At 44.0% G+C, this 21,168-nt stretch overlaps 1 protein-coding gene across 1 annotated transcript; it reads right to left on the bottom strand.

Annotated features, from left to right (window-relative positions):
- Nucleotides 1-544: 544 nt before the first annotated feature.
- Nucleotides 545-6,788, bottom strand: LOC310879040 (general transcription factor 3C polypeptide 4-like; the record flags this gene model as incomplete). Its single annotated transcript, XM_083793465.1, has 5 exons — nt 545-982; nt 1,471-1,559; nt 2,054-2,184; nt 2,550-4,340; nt 6,474-6,788. The coding sequence occupies 5 exons, from the start codon at nt 6,786-6,788 to the stop codon at nt 918-920; spliced, it is 2,391 nt and encodes a 796-aa protein (XP_083649591.1). The 3' UTR covers nt 545-917.
- Nucleotides 6,789-21,168: the final 14,380 nt, after the last annotated feature.

Raw genomic sequence — 21,168 nt, 5'->3', positions numbered from 1 at the left:
TCCTGCATCTTGCTCATCTCAACTGCCTCCAAGCTCAGTCTCTTCTGCGTTTACAATCAGCCGAAGTCCTCATCTAAGAGAATGACTGAGCACCCGTTCTTCATACCCCCATCCACCCCCTCTCCCAGAGCTTGGAAATTGTTTTACAGTGCCAATTAAAGTAGGTATGTTCAAGACCCCCCACCCTCCCCTTTCCCCAGAATGTATTATTTGTTGCATTCAAAAGGAGGGAAAAATAAAGACCAAAATAGGTCTGGCAGAATAACTTTCACTTACTTGTGTTAAAGTACACCAAAGGTTTGGAAACAGTCAACATGAGGGTAAAGAAAATGAGGGAGCTTATTTATGGAGCGCTCAAGTCATATTGAATAATACATTGTTGATTTTAAACTTATCCATGTGCAGAGGTAAACTTAGGTAAACATCCCTTATAGTAGTGGGCTGCCTGACATCCAACTCCAAGTGGGAAACAATAGGTGAACTTCCAAGGCAACACAGTTGAGTTTTGAAAAGCCTTTATTTTCATTGGTTTTAGTTAGGCAAAAGTAAAAAAGAAAATGACCCACGTGTTTTGGCTCTAGTGCCTTTATCAAGGTCCAATACAACTCCTAACTTAGTTGCAATTAAAGTTTAGGATGACGTTCGTAGCCTACAGCCGTCAATGCATCAAACGTTTTCTACAGGCTAGAAAGACCTTGTAGGCCCTCTCAGCCACCCGTCTGACCAACAATACTCAAGTGTACAAATATAAAAACAGCTCAAGACACATATTGCGACAGATCACTGAAACATTATTATGTATGACACAAAATAAAACATTAAAAAAAATTACAAATGTATTTTATATCTCTCCGCCCACATCTAGTCCATGGTAGGATGAGACACACCCAGTGTCCCAGGGACTTGAGGTATTATGGTCAGATCATTGGAGAGTCACAAAACGTGCAACTCCAGTGCAGCAACTTCCTGATCCACTCTGGTTCTGTGGTTGAAAAGAAACAGAGTGTTTGTACAACCAAGCCAAATAGTTACAGAGCTCAACACAATGAAATACAAAACTTGATAGAAATAGACATGTTAAATTTCAGCCACAGTGGTTAAATTAAAAGCCTGTGAAGCCCCGACTTCAAAACCTTAGAGGTACACACCAAGACACTGATTTCCAGATCATGTAAAGATCCCCCCGCCCCCCAAAAAGGCTACAATCCATGTAAATTTTTCTCTTCCTTTTTGTGTATGCATGTTGATAAGAATTACTAAAAGGGGAGTGGCTGTCATTTCACTCCAATCATTTTTTTAAGTAGTTTCTTTCCAATTGAGAGTGATCTGAAATGTCAAGAAACAATCTGAGGCTTGAGCAGGAGGAGCGCAGAAGCTGGAGGTTGACGGGGAAGGAAAGGAGCCGGCTGAGTGAGTGAGAGAGAGAGGGGGAGAGGGAGTCAGAGAGAGAGATGGAAAGTGGCGCTTTACCCTCAGGCACTGGCATGCTGGCGATGCTATCTAGCAGCAGGCAGCGCCTTAACGTCAACGCCTGGCAAGCTTGGTATGACAACCCACACCTAGAGAGAGAGAGAGAAAGAGAGAGAGAGAGAGAGAGAGAGAGAGAAGGCATCAGAGAGTCAGCTGGGAAGGGACAGAGACATGCTCAAAGAAACAGCCATGGAATAGAAACTGATCGAAGGGGCGAGGAGGTCCTCCCTCGGTGTCCACTAGGGGCACTATATCCCTGCAGCTACAATGCAGTAATGTGGTTTAGAGCGGTTTCAAATAGGCGGTGGAGGAGGACAGGGCTGGTGCATGGGTAAATACCAAGAGGTGGGAGGCATGATTACCATTCGGAAAATAAACAAACTAAGACATTTGGCATCAAAATTCTATTTGTCTATTTCCTACCCATAACGTCAACAGGCTGAGCTTGGAGAGCTATAGAGTTCCTGTGAACAGCAAGTTGCATTTCCCCATAAAACTAAAACAAAACACACAATCTGTCCGAATTAGATTCAGTGCATTTGCTAAACTTAGACACCAATGACACGAGTGACAAGTTAAATACCTGAGCCATTTGTGGCCGTTGTCACACGTGGCTTCTTTGTGGTCGGTGAAAGGCAGCACCTCTCCACAGAGGCTGCAGTTCTCTGTGAATGTTTGCTTGCTCATCTTCTTGCGGACATGCCCAATCAGGACCTGGGTGTGGTTGTACAAACAGGAATGGAAACCGCAACAAAATGCTATTAAAAAGACTCAAAATGTATCCTGAGTCTATTTAACGCTGGTAGCAGAAATGGTGCAACCCACTACATGTCGAGAGTAACTCACATGTAGTGCAGGGAATATAGCAAATAAAACGAAAAAACTAAGCACATGTTGCCTGTGCATTGAATTTATTAAAAACATATTGACATTTCGGTCACGACTCGCAAGGACCTTCCTCTAGTCCTTGTGTACATTGTAATGACCTATATGGGAGCGGTGGAATAAATACTTGTAGATCATTACACTGAGGGGATATGAAAAACAAACATAAGTAGAGACTTTGGGGTTTGGGTTACCTCTGCGTTCCTGTCATCCGAGTGTGCCGACAGATAGTCCAACAACCCACATATGGGCACACTGTTCTTTACTGGAGTCCAGATGTTCAGATAGACTTCAGCGAGGACCTTCTTGACATGTTGTTTCACCAGATGCTGCTCAACGGTCTCGATCAAGGCCTGCGCCTCCTCTACCTGCCGGTCCAACTTCTCATTTTGCCCTGGTCTCTCCTGCTTCGCCGGCGTCCCTGTTCCCGAGTCCTCCTCCTTCACCGTGCCCAACGCCAGATCCTGTGCACTTGTAGCGGAATCCTCATCTTCCTCGTCCTCGATGAAGACCTTGGTGCCTTCATATGTCGGCTTCCACCGCGGGTCCACGGGCGCCCCCTTTAGAGCCTGAGCGTACATGCGTACGAGGAAGAGCTTGAAGCGCCAGAAGTATGGCTGGTCTGCATCTTGGATTTTACGGTCAACTTCGGCCAACAGCGGCTGAGGGATAGCCTTGTCCTGCAGGATCTGCCAGCGCACCAGTTCAAGGAGGTCCGCATACCTGTACAGGTTCTGTTTGGGCGAGTTCAGAATCTGCTTTGCTGCACCCTCTGGTGTTTGTAATGCAAAGAGGTTTACCTTGTAGTTCCTGTGAACCATGTGATGGTTGTTAACTAAGCCACTGGTGCTGGCAACAGCCATGTAGGCGCCATTTTGACTAACCGAAATACTTTGCAGCCTCTTGCCCGGCAACAAGTCTAGTGACCTGCCCGGCGACCAGTCTGGGGTGACCAAGTAGTCTCTTCGGAAGACCAGAGTTGAGTTAGTGAAAGTGGGGGTCAGTTTCCTCACTGTGCCATCCAAGGAGCAAGTATAGGCCACAGCATGCTCAGTGACCGCAAAAGAGACTATCGGGAGACTATGCAGGCCAGAAACATGGGAATTGTGGACTTTCAGGCCAGCAGGAGAAATCATCAACAAGCACCAGAAGACATAGCAACCACGTGTCGCAAGCACAAGATTGCCATTCCTTTTCTCAAGTGGGTGGTAGATGGAGATACACTTCAGGTTTTCCACGGGGAGCTGGTCCTCTTCTTTCCACAGGACCACAGGCTGGCGAAGGGTGAAGTATTTCTTTAAAGTATCAGTGCAGGCTTGTACAGGCATCACCTTCACGGGTCCAACTTGACTGCCCACGACGAGCGCAGACATCCTGCCGTCGTCATTCTCCGACTCCCACCACGCCAAGTCACTGGGCTTGGGGATGCCGGATTCAATGACGGTGTAGATATCGATCTCGCCACCCTGGACAAATGGCACAATGAACTTCCACAGGACAATGTCGCCGTTCTCCATCAGGACTGCGAGCATAACCATATCGACCTCTTTGCACGTGTTTTCCTCAAGCACCTTCTTCATCCTGTAGATGTGGGACCACTCCATGCGCACAGGGGTCTGCATTCGGAAACGGCGCTGCATCTCTTCTCGTTCGAAGAGGTTCAATTTGGACGGCTCGTTCTTTTTGTGCGAGTAGCCGTAGTCCTCGAGCCTCTCGCTGTAGAGACCGGTGAGGTCAACCAGCTTGAGCCACTGGATCTTGTTACTGCAGTAGATGGTCAGTCTGTGGTCCAGGGTCAGACAAGCAAGGAGGCAGCGGCCACTGTAGTCACAGCCCAAAGGAGACCAGCTCGTGTACTTGATGCCCCTCTGGTTCCCTATATAGGTGTTGATGACTTTTTCTGACTTGAAAAGCTGACTCAAAGTGGGGTCTGGGTCTAAGCTGAAGTGCTGTTTGGCTTCTTCAAGCTCATTTTCTGGTCCAACCTGCGTACAAAAACACGAAAGACGAAATTAATTAGGCTTGTTGATGGATGGCAACTTTGAAGGTTGTCAATGCACTTACAAATAAAATCCTTGCAATAGAAATGGTTTCTGTCAAGTCAGAGATGAAGAAATCTCATGTCGGCAGGCTTTCTGCAGTACCTGAGGAAAGCCATGTAGCCTACTGTTCAGTGCTCTGATCCAGTCTATAACTGTATCCAGTAATTTGACACACATACATGGATGCAACATCGTATCCGCTCTAGACCAAGACAGGATCAGAAACCTGCAGTGCAAAGCAAACCTATTTGCTTTTGTCGTACATTAATCAATTAAATCAGTTATTTTGATTAACTGTTGCACCCCTCCAAAATACCCATAGTTCAGTATGTTATGGAATAATGGTGAAAATTCAATGGAGTGTACAAATGTAAAAACCTTGACAGGTTGTCAATAAAGCACTTAAATAAAATGTGTGCTATAGAAATGATTTCTGTCCAGTCCGAGATAAAGAAATCTCATCATGTAACCAGCAGTGTTGGAATGCTTAAGCAACTTTGGGCTTCTTTTTTATAAATGTTGGTGCTTGCAGTTTTTGGGGCTCAAATACTTTCATGTCATGAACCCCCAAATTAATATTTGTCCCTAATCCAATCTCTATGAAAATGTTTTGTGCCATGCCAGACAGGGAGCCCCGTAACAGATTTGTTAGAATGTTTAAAAAATATTCCAAATATTCATTTTATAATTATTTCAATGCTTTTTTGAAAATAGAGCTTGCAGATCCGCTATTTTCAAATAGCTGGTGCTCATGTTCCTTGCATGGCCTTCAAAACCACTCTCAAAGAGCACTTACGCGGGGCTGCATTTCAAAACCAGCCCCTGTAAAAAAGTTAAAGCCCCCCCCCCCCCCCCCCCCCCATGTTTTTCGACACTGTACACATCCCTGTCCCATGTCCCTTTTTTTCCTAAACGTGTAAATGTTCATTTCTATTTTTGCATAGAAGTGTATACTTGTCTTTAAATGTTGAATGAATTGAAAATGGAGGACCCTTCTTATGTAAACAAGTCTGTGCTTTTTCTGGTTTTATCCTCTTAGTAGCCCTCCAAGCAGAACCCAAATGCTACTGAAGTTTCTGACATTTTGTTGACACAGATAGCATTGGGTCCTGTTGCACTACTACCATGCCACCTGGGACGCACCCATTTTAAAACATAAACAACATGTTTAGCGGCTCCCCGCGCTCTTTGACGATATTTTTCAGTGTGAGGCTTTCTGAATATGTAAAGTATAAGTACCCATACATGCCGCTGCGAATATCTCCTGTGGCGCGGAAGCCGTTAAGTATTTTTAATATATGTTTGCCCGATTTGGAAGCTTGGATTCTTCTCTTCCTTCCTTGTTTATTGACACCTCATTGTACCGCCTATCTGGCTAGCTAGTGGCGCTATAGCTATGACACAGCAGATCAGAGGCAGGGACGTAGCCTCACAAGCCAACCGCACACCGGGAGGCGGTACAATAAACGGTAAACAAACAAGAAGAAATAAAGCGACCAAATCGGTCAAACAAAGATTAAAAATACTTAACGGCTTCCGCGCCACAGGAGATATTCGCAGCGGGATGTATAGCTACTTAAAGTTACCGAATTCAGAATAACTCAAGGAAAATAATGCCGTCACTTGGCGCAGATCCTATTTTAGAGAGAATTTCTACATCCGTGTACTGGAATTTCCATACGAAAATATAGGTCTGACCAGGGACCCAACATAAAACTCATCAAAATTTCAGAAAAGCTTTATGTAGGGTCCCGAGGGGCTATCCTCTTAGCAGATTTTGTATTGACTTGTACTTTCCTTTAACTCTACCCATTCTACAAACTGTATTTTTCAATCATTCACTTGAAAAATCAAGTCGCTTCTTTTGGGCGTGTTTTCCTAGATTTGGTGGCTGGTGCTTATAATTTTACAAAATCTGGCAACTGTCTCCAGGCTTTCCGCAGTCCCTGTGCTACAGTGCAGACTGCTTTACACAACAGTCAACACCATCCAGAACATGACAGTCACTCAAGGCAGACTACTATTTTCTGCAGACAGTCTGACAAACACAAGCAGGCTGTACAAAAATAACAATACCTTCATCTTGAGGGCTTCTGCGGGCACGGGAATGTTTGTTCTGTGCAGGACCATCTCCTGCTGGTTGCTGTGCAGGTCACACACCAGCTCCATGACAGACGCGCTGCTAGCTGTGGACACAGCCAGCCTGTGGTCCGCAGACCACTGCATCGGCTGAGAGCCGCTCACCGGCGCCTTCAGCTCCACCACCGGCTCTCTTTTAACCACTCGAAAAACGGACGGAGCTTCATCGTCCTCGCACTCACGCTTGATGGTTACGCCGCCCGTTAAGCATCCCGTTTCTCCACTTTCTGCTGTGGCACTGGACGCCGCCATCTTTGTGGACCACGGAAATGACGACGATGTCGTGCTGATGACGAGTGGTAGGCGGGTTTCCGGAACGTGCAGCTTCTGTTCTCTTTAGTTCCAAGCAGAGCATGAAGCCCCAGAGTGGTTCCAAGGTTTAGTTCCCGGTCCGAAGTTAGTAAACAAGTCAAGTTGCTGCAAGAACAGTAGAACACACCTGTTTGTGGCGCATTTTTGAATGGTAAGGCGTTCATAAGATTATACACAATGTCTGTAGTAATTAACTAACAGTTTCTCAAGCCTCCAGGGGTCTGCAACATTTTTTTAATTAAGTGCCATGTTTGTATTTTCTAGATCGTCAAGTGTGCCATATCAACATTAATTAATTTTAATGACACCATTTTAAAAAAGCCAACATATTTTGCTTGTCCACAAATATAAAGTTTTTCCTTCTTTTTAAATATTTTCTTTCACGTTATAATGATCATTATACTCGGGGCAATAACAGAGTTCAGTTTGTATGAATGTGTAATGCAGGATGTAATTTACACATAAATGTGAGGGATTTGACTCATTTATTTTAAATAGTTTATTTAAAACCAAAAATACTCTCTCACACACTTGCAAAGCAAAGCAAAGTTACTATATTTACCCAGGGTAACTGGACTAAGCTCAAGAACTTGTTTACAGCCAGGCCCTGCTCATAGAACATTTCATGTTCAATGCCTTGCTTAAGGGCACTTCAGCGGTGGTAATTTTAACATACTGGTCCGGGGATACAAATTAGCGACCTTCTGATATCAAGACCGCTCCGCAAACCGTTCGGCCACCGCTGCCCCATTGCCAGTGTGCCAGTGATCACCCTCCTTTGTGCCAATGTTGGCACTGGTGCCTAAGGTTGCCTACCCCTGCACTATACTAGACTAAACCATATTCGAATTAGTGATAAAAGCTATAGGCTATTGTAGCACTATTCTGATAGTATTTGTGTGTTTTATATAGATAATTTCCATGTATGTCTTTAAATCGTTGTTAAATAAATTAATTAATTAAGGTCAAGGTCAAGGTTTGTCATTTGTCAAGAGGGGTTTATTAGTTTAGCTTCCTCATGGACCTGACAATATCAGCAGGGAATGTGTCATCCCTGTTTGGAATGGGCCAGAATGATGGGGAGAACAATATAATTCTAATTTAAACTGTTAATCATTCATGACTGATACCAATAATAACTGGAGAGCTCCACACATGTTGCATGATAGCATTGATTGATTGATTATTCATATTTTATTAACATGATTGTTAACAGTACAGGTAGTAGGCCTACAGTCAAAGCTTATGCTAAAAGCTGGATTGATTGAAAATGTTATTCAGATTGTAGAATGGGTAAATTTAATTTCAAAAGAGTCAATACAAAAACTGCTACAATGATAAAACCATAAAAAGACTTGTTTCCAGCAGGGTCCTCCATTTTCAATTCATCAGAACATTTAAAGAGGTACAAATATACACTTATATGAAAAAAGGAAATCATCCCCCCATTTCAGAGTTACTTATGTTATTTATTTTGTCTCTTTGCTCATCTATTGAGACATTTAGTCAAAGGTCATGTCTCACCCAGGCACAGGATCTGACACGTATTTTTACCTGTTGGTCGAGATTACATTTATCCCCTGAGCAAGCATGCAGGCTCTAATGGCTAAATTCAGCATTTGCACAGTCCACGGTATAGAAGTAAAGTTACATAGTGCAGGCTTAAGTTAACTCTCGGGATTTGACTGGATGAATGAAAATGAATGATCAGGTGCAGTGTGAAATTCAATAGGCTTTTTTAAAGAGATTTTTTGGCTTTTTCTGCGTTTATTGATAGGTTGAAAGTAGACTAACAGGAAATGGGGGGAAGACACACGCGGAAAAGTCAAACCCATGGCACGCCGTCAGGCTGGCTTAGCAGCCTAGGTGCCCAGACGGTTGAGCTAACCATCTGGGCCAATTCAATAGGCTTTTGATGTCCTTTTAGATATTTTTTTAATAACTGGTATGTCCATCAAGACTTGTATGAAACTCAGAGTTGTTTCTACCACAATGTTGTGTTTTGTGTTATTCTTTTTAAATTAATATTGTTTTCTTTTTTCGTCTTGTGGCATCCTCACATTGAGACACACATTGAGAGTGTGTACAAAATAAATGTAACCAAATGGATTTATGGGTCCATTTCAGGGGGGCAGTCAGCCAGATATTTCGTGAAGCCTCATTTGAAATCGGTAGTTCATATAATGGCCTGTTGTGGCGCTGGACTGGACCCAAAAAGCCCCATAGCTCTATAGAGGCCCATGTATTTTGGCCCAACTTCACCTAGACTGTATTACCTTAATAAACATGGTCATGAATACTTTCTTCTTCCAGTCACTAGTTTAAAGTCTCATTTCTAATGTCATAATATTCTTTTTGGAAAATTATGGTCCCATTAATTTAAAAAATGACCATAAAAGAGGGGCGTGGCTACCGTTACAGTCTATGATCGGGATTCCCCTCCCACTCGAGTCAAAATAAAAACCAACGGAGAAGAAGGGGGGAAGTCCCGCCTCGTTGTCTGGGCCAGCCAATGGCCAGCTGGTCCAAAACGGAGCCAGCCAATGGCCAGCTGGTACCAAACGGATCTAGAAAGATGGCGACTTACATCAGGAATTACCATATTATTACAGGCTTCATTTTACGTTCATGTTAGACCCGGCGAACGCTTTGTCCATATTTTTTTACAGTCTATGGTCCATTTACGTTTTCCGTACAGATTATAGATGACATTTGTTTTTAACTTTGTCCATAGAGCAACTTTAAGACGGAACAGACAGACAGACATACGGTTTCACTATGAAGGCAGCTATAGTGTCTTGAGATTTCAGAATATACAGTATATTTCAATGTTAAATATTGAGAATGAGTTGCATGCTAGTGTATTGTGTGTATATAAATAAGGTCATGACAGGAGCAAAAATAATTACTCAAATAACACTGCTCTGGTTTACATTGTTTTTTATAATAGTTTATTTATTTTATTTTATTTTTTACACAATAGCAGACTAATTTAGACTTGGGTCACTTGATGACTGCAATTAACTACTTGGTGGAACAGAAAATGGCAGTGGGTCCAGAGTTGAGAACTGATGCTGTAGTGTACACGCACCACATGCAGCACTGGAATTAGCATAATGTGTTGTTCCAAATGCCACTTAGTGACACATTAGTATTTGACATAGCTCGTGTTATGATTTAGTCGTTCCTTTTTAACAGTGCTGGACAGCAACGCTGAGCTGCCACTGCATAATGATACATTCGCCAGTCCAGAAATAATTAGCTCAAATCCTGACAGGCACTACATCAGTCATTTTCCACTGTGGTCACTCTCTCTGACAACAGAGCTCATTAATTGTCATTATATTTCATTAATTAAAGGAAATAATGAAAAGCGTTCTTATCGTCGCAGTAGAAGGCTTCGGTGTGCATCAGCTTGCTTTATGAGACGATGCGCGGATCGCTCCTGGACTGGTCAAAGGCCAAACTGCCGCAGTCTCCTGAAGAGCAGAGAGTGCCAGTCAGACAGTGATTTGTTGCAGCCCTAACATGAAAGCCTCTCTCTCGCAGTATTAGCTGCCTGACTCGCAGCGAGATGACAGCGGGATTTCAACAGGCAAGAGTTATTTGTCACAAAACAAATTGTTACAAATCTCTCAGACAAATATAGAATGGCGGCACTCCCACCGTGTTTTAATCTCCCATTTTTCAGTCTTTTGTTTCGATAATCGAAATGAATAAATGAATGGGGACCGTGGTATGTTTCATTCTTAATGAAGCGTGTAGTGAATGAATATTTCAGACACCTGCTGTGTGTATTCGGTGGGTTTTGACTGGGGACCCGGTCCCAGTCTGGGTTGTATGAATGTTGGATTAAACATTCATCAAACGCTGTCACAAAAACTTTATCCGCTCCTGTCAACACATATACTGTATGAAGGGAGGGAAACAGAGCCTACGTTAGCATTGTGGGTTTCTGCAAACCACAAGATGCGTTGAATATTGAAGTTTCTGAACAAATCATGTATTTTGTATATCAGTGTTTCCAGATGCGGATGACTGTCAACTCAATCCTAGATTTCTGTGCGATTTCTACGTAGATTATAACTGATTCCATCCTATGGGTGTATGTTACTCAAATGGTGCTGAGTTGAGTGCGGGCTGTGTGGCTTCTGATGGCACAACTGCCTTCACACTCTTAAAGATGGGGTGCCGTATTTTTTTACTTTTTCTGTTTTGTATTTGTCTATGGACTATGTGGAGTTAACATTACTCTAGTAGACCCCCATGTGTGGTTATATTAATGCATATGTCTTCCCTGTGTATTTTTGGTTTCTTCCTGAAAGCTGAAAGCCTTTGAGTCAAAAGGCCCAATCGAAATACACCACTTTTAGTGACACACTAAAATCAACCAATCCCCTTTTTTATCATACAACAGCTGTGGGTGTGGCTTGAGTTCAGGTGGGTGGTGCTAAGGTGAAAACCAGGTATACTTAACAGTGGGTGTGGTCACATAAAAACAACACTATGTACCCTTTTGAAAACAATCTTCTTCCTAGTATTATCATAATATCTGATGTTTAGGGGGGAAATCATGGCACTCCATCTGGTTTGCAGAAAATGCCGGAAGAAATGGATTCTGCCCTCCCTCAATGAAAGGGCAGAATCAAGCTCAAGTGACTTTGCACTTGGATACTGATTGGTAACATTGGGGACATTGGACTTGATATCACTTTTAATCAATCTTGCTGCTGTTTCAATGATCACTTGTCTTTGTGTTTCTTCATCCTTTGCTTGTGAGTTAAAATAAGATCTCAGTATTTGTGAAGTCCTTTCCCTCATTGTCACTATGTCTTTGAGGCCTTCCCCTTCAGAAAAATGTACACTGTCCCCATACTTTTCTTTTAGCTTTGTCTTAAGGTAGGCCTTTACAATTGGTTCGGAATCTGTATTTGTCAGAAATTCCTTCATTTTACCATGCAAATGTGTAACTGTCAACTGTTCCTCGTCATTATTCTCAAGGTAGGAGCAAACCTTCATGAATGCCTGCTCCTGATCTTCATTTTTGGGCCGGCCAGACTTTCTACGTTTTGCCTCTGGAGCATTCTGGAATTGTATTGGTAAGGGACGCCCAGTACGGAAATTTACACTACAAGTTTGATGGTAAATACCTTCCGCAGCATGTAGATCACGACCATAATATTCAATTCTGCCTTTGACGGTGAAGGCCAATTCATCTGAGTGATTGTCACAACACTCAAGAATGGACTCCACAAATGTATCTGTCTGTACATATCTAAAGGCTGCACTTTGATGATCATGTGAGTACTGAGTAAGTACTGTAGTCCCACAGAATAGACAGTCTGTTTTGCTGTTGAAAGGACTATCTGCTGATCTGGCACTTCTCTTTGGTGGCTCATCAACTTTAGTTTTTTGTTGGAGTATAATGTTTTTGGGATTTATGTACTGCTGTCGACATTTTGAGTGTACTTTTTCACCAGCTGAAATGACTATGTCATCCCCTCTTCGCACACTTGCACTGTTGATTCCATCAGCTCCCTTCTGACGGACTTCAACCACATCAGAAGCATCTCTTAATGCTTCATGGCAAATTTTGCAAGTTTCTCCAGCACTCATGGTCAGGCTACCATTTTAGTATGCTTTGCCACTAGCTGAAATGACTGTCAGCCCCTGTGAGCACATTGGCACTGCTAGCCTGTATTCCAAGTATAAATAAAGGTGAGAAAGAAAAAGAAAGAAAGAAAGCCTTCCTAAAAATATATTTAATGTGGTTCATGCCACGCCCCTACAACATCACATTTGGGGGACTACCTGAAAACGGGTGTCCATTTCAGAGGGTTTTAATAGTCACACATATAATATTGGATTTCACAATGATCTAATTGTATCTCTGCCATTTGGACAAGTCCACTGGATTCACAGGCCCCAAAAACATAGGGTTAGACACAAAAAATATTTGTCTACGATAAATAATGGAGTTAAGCTATTTTAATGATCTTTTGGCGATCTTGGACGCCATCTTGAAAATAACACCTTTTGGGTGGTCAAACTTTGGTAAACTTTTAGTATGTTATTAGGGACACCTAATACTACAAAAAACAGTTGAGAAACCTTTTGTTGCAATTTTTTTAGGGTAAGGTGCTTTTTTTTCATAGATTTACTCGGCTATATTTCCACCTTGTTCTTTGGCTCAGTTATTATTTGATAGTGGACATATTTAGCAGGAAGCAGTCATGTCCCATGGCATAGGTTGCGTAGCTAGCGCGTGTGGACCCAATACCGATAAGGATGGTGTCAGCCCAGGTCAATCCCCCCTGCATCTCTAATATCCACCTGCTGCCTTGTTATTGCCTCGCAGGTTCTCCGGCAAATCTCTCATCCCTCAGCAGACCTTACATCCTCTGCTGTTTGCTCGTGCCGAGTGTCAGCGGAGCCGGCTACATGTATCTTGCGAGCTGGGAGCCCGCAGGGACGTTTTGATGCATGGTTCATCATACGTGTTTTAATCATTCAGTCTCTCAGACACCTCCCAGGAGGGAGCTGCTGCGCCGCATTACCGAGTACACACAATTAGTGATATAATCATGATGATGATAATGAAATGTATTTAGAGCACATCAGCGCCGGCTCACTCCCGCTCAGGAGACGTTAGCCGGGGCCGCGGCCGCGAAAAAAGGCTCTGCCGCCGCGCAGGATCCTGGCGCCGTCCCTCAGGAGGCTGGCAGCACCCAGCGGGCCGCCGCGTCAGAGATTAGCAGTCATAGCAGTGGACTTGGCGCTCCTTGTGTGCCGTCAACTGCGAAAGCCTCACCTGACAGGTGTTGCTCTCAATCAGTGCTCCTCTGCCCCCCCGCGCTGTCCTTGGGGCAGGAAGGGGACCATGCAGCCCCCCACCACCACCCCATCCCTCCCCACCTCCCTCCTCACTTCCCTGACGTTCTCAAACACAGGCAAATGCCCAGGCGCACAGCGGGCTTCAGACCCCATAAATCCACTGTAAATCCCCTTTCAATGAGAACCTACTGATTCTGGATCATTGGGAAAGGCAGCGCGGGCACTTTGTGGGAACCTCCCCTGGGAGATGTTCACTCACCCGAGAAGAGGTCAAGGTGAGACGATGTCTGTGGATTAGACGTGAGGAGTTCTTCAACGCTCAGGATAATGGTGTTCATCAGCGTTTGAATTCTATAACGTATAACTCACTGTTATTATCAGCTTGCCTGGCGCTGCTGGGTTATATTGTGCTGTCAGTGGCAATTCACAGTTTCAGGTTTGGTACCCAGCATTGGCTGGGTTATTGTGGGTGAAATAACTCTCTCCTTCAGCCTGTACTGTATATCCCTAATACTTTGGTTTGGTAACTGTTGAGTATAATCAACACACCTCTACTCTTGTCTTGGAACAATTTAGGTTACGTTATTGTTCCAGCAAACATGAACATAAATGTAATATCAGTGAAAATATAACAAAGTTATGACTTTGTATTCTAAATACAGTGTACAACAAGTAATTGTATTTTGGTATACAAATGTTATTTTACTTGGGACCTATATACTATACTAATACTGTACCCAAAATGAACTATGCTGTCCCCTAATGTAAAATACTGAATGAATGAAAACTATGGAGTATAGCAAAACATAGTCTTTTGATTGATATATAAGCCTATTTTCCAGCAGGTGACATCAGGTATTAATTCATGTAAACCTAATATTTTATTTTCAAATTAAAGTCTTGTTTGATCAATCCACTGAAATGTCATGAACACGTCAGCCGTAATCCCCAAAACCAGATCTCCTATTTTCACTTTGTACTGTGTGTTAGACTGTAGCATTCTCTTGCAGGAAAATAATGTGGGAGAGGAAGCCGTTTTTAACAGATTTGATGATTACCCAAATCGACGATTTGTACAGTTGACAAAATTCTGCGGCAGCCTATTAGTCGACTAAAGAATATGTTTAGCCACGGGGACAGCCCTAATCTGTAGCTTATTAAAGGAAACATTGATTGGGTAGAACTTCCTGGGAGACAAACAAGCCATTCTATTTATTCACAGTGATAATGGCTGAATTATTCATCCAGTGTAATGATTAATTAAAAAAGGCCTCAGGTCCTGTGGCAGGTACAGGCTGCTGAGCCGCACGGCGACATTCCCATGCGATGTGCTGAACATCTCTCTCTCTCTCTCTCTCTCTCTCTCTCTCTCTCTCTCTCTCTCTCTCTCTCTCTCTCTCTCTCTCTCTCTCTCTCTCTCTCCCCCCCCCCTCCCAATCCTGTTCTCTCTCCTTTTCTACTTATGTATGTCTTCAGGGAAGGTGCCCTCACAGCTGTACGGCGCCTCTCCACGGCCAGCATTTTAGTCCATTCGCCATTTGCGAAACACGTGAGTTGAAAGACGTGGGTTGAGCTGCTACACGGTGTAATGTGTGTTAAACAGACCTGGGTCAAACCGTACACTTGTGATGGTTCATTCCAGGTGGCGTTCGTATAGCTGGTGGACAGGCCTTGCCACTCATGACCACATGGACATTGGACACTTGAATATATATATATATATATACACCTTAGCCTACATTTAGACAATAGTATTTTAGAGTTACTTTAGAAGTGCCTCCTATAAGCAGCATACTGCACTGTATACCTGAAAAGTCCTGATGTTGTACACCAGTGGTTCCCAAACGTTTTAGCCAGTGACCTAAAAATGAGAAATCTTATGTCTTCCAGGGACTCAAACTGGAAATAGCAGATCTACAAGCTTGTAGATTGGCTAATTTCACTACTACTTAAAGGTCCTACAACATGAAATTGAGGGTCATAAACAATATTATATTAAATATTAAACGTTTTAAAATGCATGTTGTAGATCCTTTAAACATTTGTTTCCTAATTTATGGAATTGCTTTCATTTTTCTTTGATTTCTTAATTAAATTTGCATACTGCATATGATAATAATTAAAGACTAAATGTAGTAAACTAAAACTAAAGGAACCCATAAAAATGTGTCCGTTATACATCACCCGTTAACTACTTTAGCCTCCAGGAGGTCACATTTGAACAGTTTATTCTCTGCCTTCAGGTGGTGTGTTAAGAAAGAGGACCCCTCGCACTAATTCTGGAAGCCAATTACAGGCAAACAGTTGAAATATCAAAACTCAGTTTGACTCTCATTGTGATGTGATGTGAATTAATATGTGATTTGATGTTTTTTAGTTTAATAAGAAGTGATTTTGGAGATTTAGGTATCAAGAATTAAATACCAGACCATCACCTGCATGTACTTTTGCAAGCCAAGGGAAACTAATCTAAGGTGGCTATAGTGGATGTAGAATTAATCTACGTCTGCAATTCTATGTGGCTGCTGAAGCGGCACTTCAGGCTGCATATGTAGATTTGTATTACAAAGCATTATTTTATGGAGAGGATTTTAAAGGATAATTACAAAGGACCCTGACTACATCATACATTTTTGAGGGGCGCTAGCCACTCCTATGTCCATCTTTGAGGGTTTGTGTAAACACAAACATTGAATGCCATTGATAATGAATGGCCAGCTTTGAGTGTTTGTGCAAACACAAACATTGAAGACGAAGATGAGAACGCAAATTATGATTGGCCAGAACGAGGTGATGTGCAGTACGATGACGTATGATGATAAGAGCGCCCCTCACTTCACACGGGTGTGATTGCATTGATGTATGAATGATTCACTTTTATCCATTTTATAATAGCAATGTTCCTTTGACCATTCTTTGTTGTCAACAACGCGTTGTATTTCCAGCGCCTGCTTGGTGTGGTGGCTGCTGGTAGTGTAGTAGCTGACAGTTGTTGCCAGGCGCAGGTATAAGGAGTCACTGTCCCGTCCCTGGTCTTGGCAGCTGGCAGTGGGCAGGGCATGCCCTGTGGCGGTGCCAGGGGAAGGCTAGGAGGGCCCGGGGTTTGGGGCCCGCTCTGGCCTCTGTTTGGGCCCTGCTAATGGAATGGGGCTGCTCTGCCCATATGTCACTTGTGGGAAGACTGGGGGCTCTGGAGTTTGGCACACGGAGCCACCAGGCAGTCTCCCGTTAGATATTAAACAGGACAGGGCCAGACCCACGCACTCGCCCCCACACCCACCCAGCATTATGGATGTGCTCACTGATGGGGACAGCAAGATACCAGAGGACTCCATCTGTCCTTAAACACTGGGGAAAAAACCGGCTATAACTGTAATGGTATCTGTTTATCTGTGTGTAATATGCTACCTCTTTCCCTCGGACTCATTGCTTCGTTCAGTTCCCATAAAGGGGGATTTCAAACTAAATCCCATCAATCTGATGTGAGGAGTCCAATAATGTAGTATTTGTTTGCTGTTGCTGTCGGGTGGAAACCCTGCATCTCCATTTTTGTGTGAATGAATGCCATATCAGAGTGTCACATGTACAAGTAGTGAAAATTAAATTTTACAAGTTCACAATGCCACCGTGAGCTTGCACATCGTCTTTAAAATCGTTAAAAATAATAATGCTGTTTTGGACACCCGATGATATGTAATGAGTTGACATCGTTTTGCGACGTCAACAACTCACAGAGAAATAACACAGAAGACATGTACAGTTTCTTTTTTTCACACATATTATTGATCTCACATCAGACGTGATTTTTTGTTGAAAATCGACTACGTTTTCCTCTGGAGAGGCCCTAGCTTTTCATAACCGAATGCCAAGTCATCAACAAAAAAGCCCAGCTTAACAAGCCAACACCTGGGAGGATGTCCTTTAGTTGGAGGTCAAGAAAGACTTGGATTGCCAGAATCTAGGAGACTTCAGCCCAGCGTTCCGTTCAGGAGCCAGCCAGATCGACCCCGTGTGTAGGCAATAAGATGGACACAGAGAGAGAGACAGAGAGAGAGAGAGAGAGAGAGAGAGAGCAGCGATGCCCACACCACCAGCCCACTCTGGCACTGGACGTATCTGGCTCCTCTTTGAGCTGCATGGGACTGGGGAAGGAGAGCCACATGGGAAGGAAGGCAAGCAGGATGGAGGGAGGAAGAGATAGAGAGAGAGAGGAGAGGAAAGTATGTTGGATGGCTCTGCAGTGCAGTGTATGAATGTGTTCACACTTCACACATGCACCGAGATAATGCTTACCCTCTAGAATACACTCCTTTGCTGACTGTACCACACACAGGCTGATGCAAACGGAACTAAAATTACCACTTCAGGGTGACACTCGCAATTTGTACTGCAGACCTAAAAAGGGGGAAGAAAATAGTGAGGCTAATTACAGTCAGCGGAAAAAATGCAGTTTGACGCTGCCCTACCCTGGTTTTTCCTGCTAATATTCCATTAAAAAGTGAGGGCAGACTTTTTAAACAGGTCACTCTTGCTAACCCTCCCTCCCATCCTCCTCTATCCCATTCAGGACGGGAACCCCCTTTGCTGTTTTATTATGTTATACTTAAACTATTGAAAAACAGCAGATCTACAAGCTCATAGCACGGCACCGAGTGCAGCGTTACGGGCTTGTAGATCTTGAAAAATCTTGAAAATGTCTTTGAATATAAAGGGCTCCATTGTCGTCACCGCTAAACCCCTTATCCCTTCTTCTTTTCCTATTTTTTCCTATTTTGCAAAACATTTTTGAATAGTTAAAATGGCCAAGCTCACAACGTGTCAATGGAGATTGGCTAGAACTATTCAAAAATGTTTTTCAAAATGGTAAAAAAGAAGAAAAAAAAAAGGTAAAGAAGTTTAGGGATAAGGGGTTTAGCGGTGACGAAAATGGAGCCCATATTCTCTTCAGGGTCCCTGGAAAAACATATTTTTAGATGCGGGTCCGCGGCCAGATACAAATAATTCTGGGGGTCCTTGACATGAAAAAGGTTGAGCACCACTTACATAGTAATAGGTTTATCAGAAAACTGTCAGGATTTAGAATATGTTTTTTTAGAATCTGATCTCGGGTCTAAATAGGCTATATGCCCTGTCTCTCTCTCCTCCTACTTCCCTTCCACCACCCACCTCTCTGGATCTGGAACAAAAGCCACCACCGCCACGTCGTCCTCCTCCACTTTTCAACCTATCTTCATATAATAGGTCCTCACTAATAATCATGAAAAAATGGCAAAAAAAAGATTCTACTCTGTCTGTGTCTCATAGGAGGGCTGTGGGCAGTTCAGAAACAGTCTTCCAGTGACATCATCGATGGGGAATACAAGCTAATAAAAACTGCAGGCTTTCTAGTCCTGAAAAGTTGCAATGCGAAAATGGAAGCCATCGTTCTCACGATAATGAAAATCTAAACATTTTTGTAAAAAAATCTTGTTTAAAAAACAATCTACCTAATGATGATGTCACTCGAAGACGGTTTCTAAACTGCCCACAGCCCTCCTATGAGACACGGACCTATTATATGAAGATACGTTGAAAAGTGGTGAAGTGGTCCTTTAAGTAGTCTGTGAGTGATTATTTTGTCTTTATTGATTCAAACCTTGCTTCGTTTCTGTTCATGTTTTCCACAGAACAGCAGCGACTTTGAAGAGTTCCCGTGGACTTGATGAGGATGTCAAAGAGTCTTTGCAGAGGTGAGTCAGCCCACCGCAAAGTTATTCGACTTGGACCGTGCATTCTACTTGGCCAGGTTCTGAAGATGTTGCTAGTCGTCCTCTACGTATCCTCTCAGGCTGTGGTTTTTACATTGACAGCAGGGTTCTGGGCACTACCAGACAAGTCGACCCCAGACCACCTCTCATTCCTCTGGCATCCGTGTTCGGCCCCGCGCCCACCGTTGCCAAGCATGCTCTTTAAAGCAAGCCCTGTGCCCCTTTAAGTAACTCACCTAATACCAAAGGTCGCACAGCCAGGTCTTGTCATCCTCTCCCTGACTCTGTCTCCTCCTCCACCACCACCACGACCACCTCCTCCTCCTCCTCCACCATCTCTCAGTGCACACTTCCTGACCATCACAGCCAATCGCCTTCCACCCCTCACCTCCTCCGCCACCAATGCCGAGCGGCAATCTGTCACCCGGGCACCAGGAGATGCCACCCTGCCGGCCGCCTTCCGTACACTGTGGTAATGGCTTCTGGCAGCCCCAGAAAGATAAGTAACCGGCAAAAACATGAGACAGGGGGGGGGGGGAGAACAGGGAGGGGGGGAAGCGTGGGTTAGGGGTGGCGGGTGGAGAGGACCCCTCTCTCACTTTCCAAACTGCCCCCGTCTCAACGCCATTCGACCCTCTGCTCCCCACTCCGGCTCACCCCGGTTTGGCCCGGTCGCTTTGCACGATACTTCAGTGAATAAATGAGTCGTTTTAATCCGACTGACAAGCTGGCATTGCCCAGCCCTGCCCTCCATCTGTACTGGCGGCCAGCACAGCAGCAGGCCCTAGGCAGAGCCCGACGTGCCAATCCAACGCACAGCTTATCCTGGCTGTAGCATCGGGGACAGAAGGGTTAGAGCTCTATGCGGCAGCTATCCTCTCCACCAAAGAGCTATTTATATAAGAAAGGGATTAGCTGGTTGAAGCTTTGATGAACTGCAGAGAAAAAAAAGGAATGAATCTGCTTCCGTCCTGCCACAGCGAACGTTTGAAGTCGGCATCCTTGATTTCATAAATATCAGATTGCACTCCGCATACTTCTTCTGTTTGTCAGTTTGAAGATGTAGTTTCTAAATGGGTCAGATGTTCACTGAGTGCAATTATCGAATTGTACATAATAGTAAGAGATCACCTGGTAAGTGGAGTAATTCCGCTTGTTTTGCTGTATTTCATTTTGCGGCTCCCACAAAGATCTGTACACGCACGGCCGCAGAATGTGTGTATGCGCACAGCAGTAAATGATGCAACCAACAACCACAGAATAATTTTGTACTCATGCCGTCTAATGCCGTTATCAATGTTAACCGTCAATGACAAAGCCTCGCTTTGGCCGGAAACAAATCCCTTTCACCTATAGCGACGGACTGAACCAATAGCATGTTCCATCCGTCCCACCACAGAGGGGTTAATTCTGCCCTGTCATCCTTTGGCACAGCGAGAGACCAAATGTACCATCACTCACGCCGTCCGTCCTCTCAACCAAAAACCCAGAGGGAGAGAGAGAAACTTGGCCATAGGATGTGCTAAAACCCTCTGCTCCATTTCCTCTCTCCACAAGCGTCTCTCCACTCCCACACTGGGCCCCTCTCTCTCTCTCTCTCCCTCTCTCTCTCTCTCTCTCTCTCTCTCTCTCTCTCTCTCTCCCTCTCCCTCTTTCCCTATCTACCTCCCCCCTCTCTCTCTCAGTGCTCCCATTTGCTCTCTCTCCCTTGGCCATGTGTCACCTCCAAGTCGTTTGGG

This window comes from Protomyctophum parallelum (genome assembly GCF_964188405.1).
Source record: "Protomyctophum parallelum genome assembly, chromosome: 21".
In the NCBI taxonomy this organism is placed as follows: domain Eukaryota; kingdom Metazoa; phylum Chordata; class Actinopteri; order Myctophiformes; family Myctophidae; genus Protomyctophum; species Protomyctophum parallelum.
This window is presented reverse-complemented; position numbering and strand designations above follow the sequence as displayed.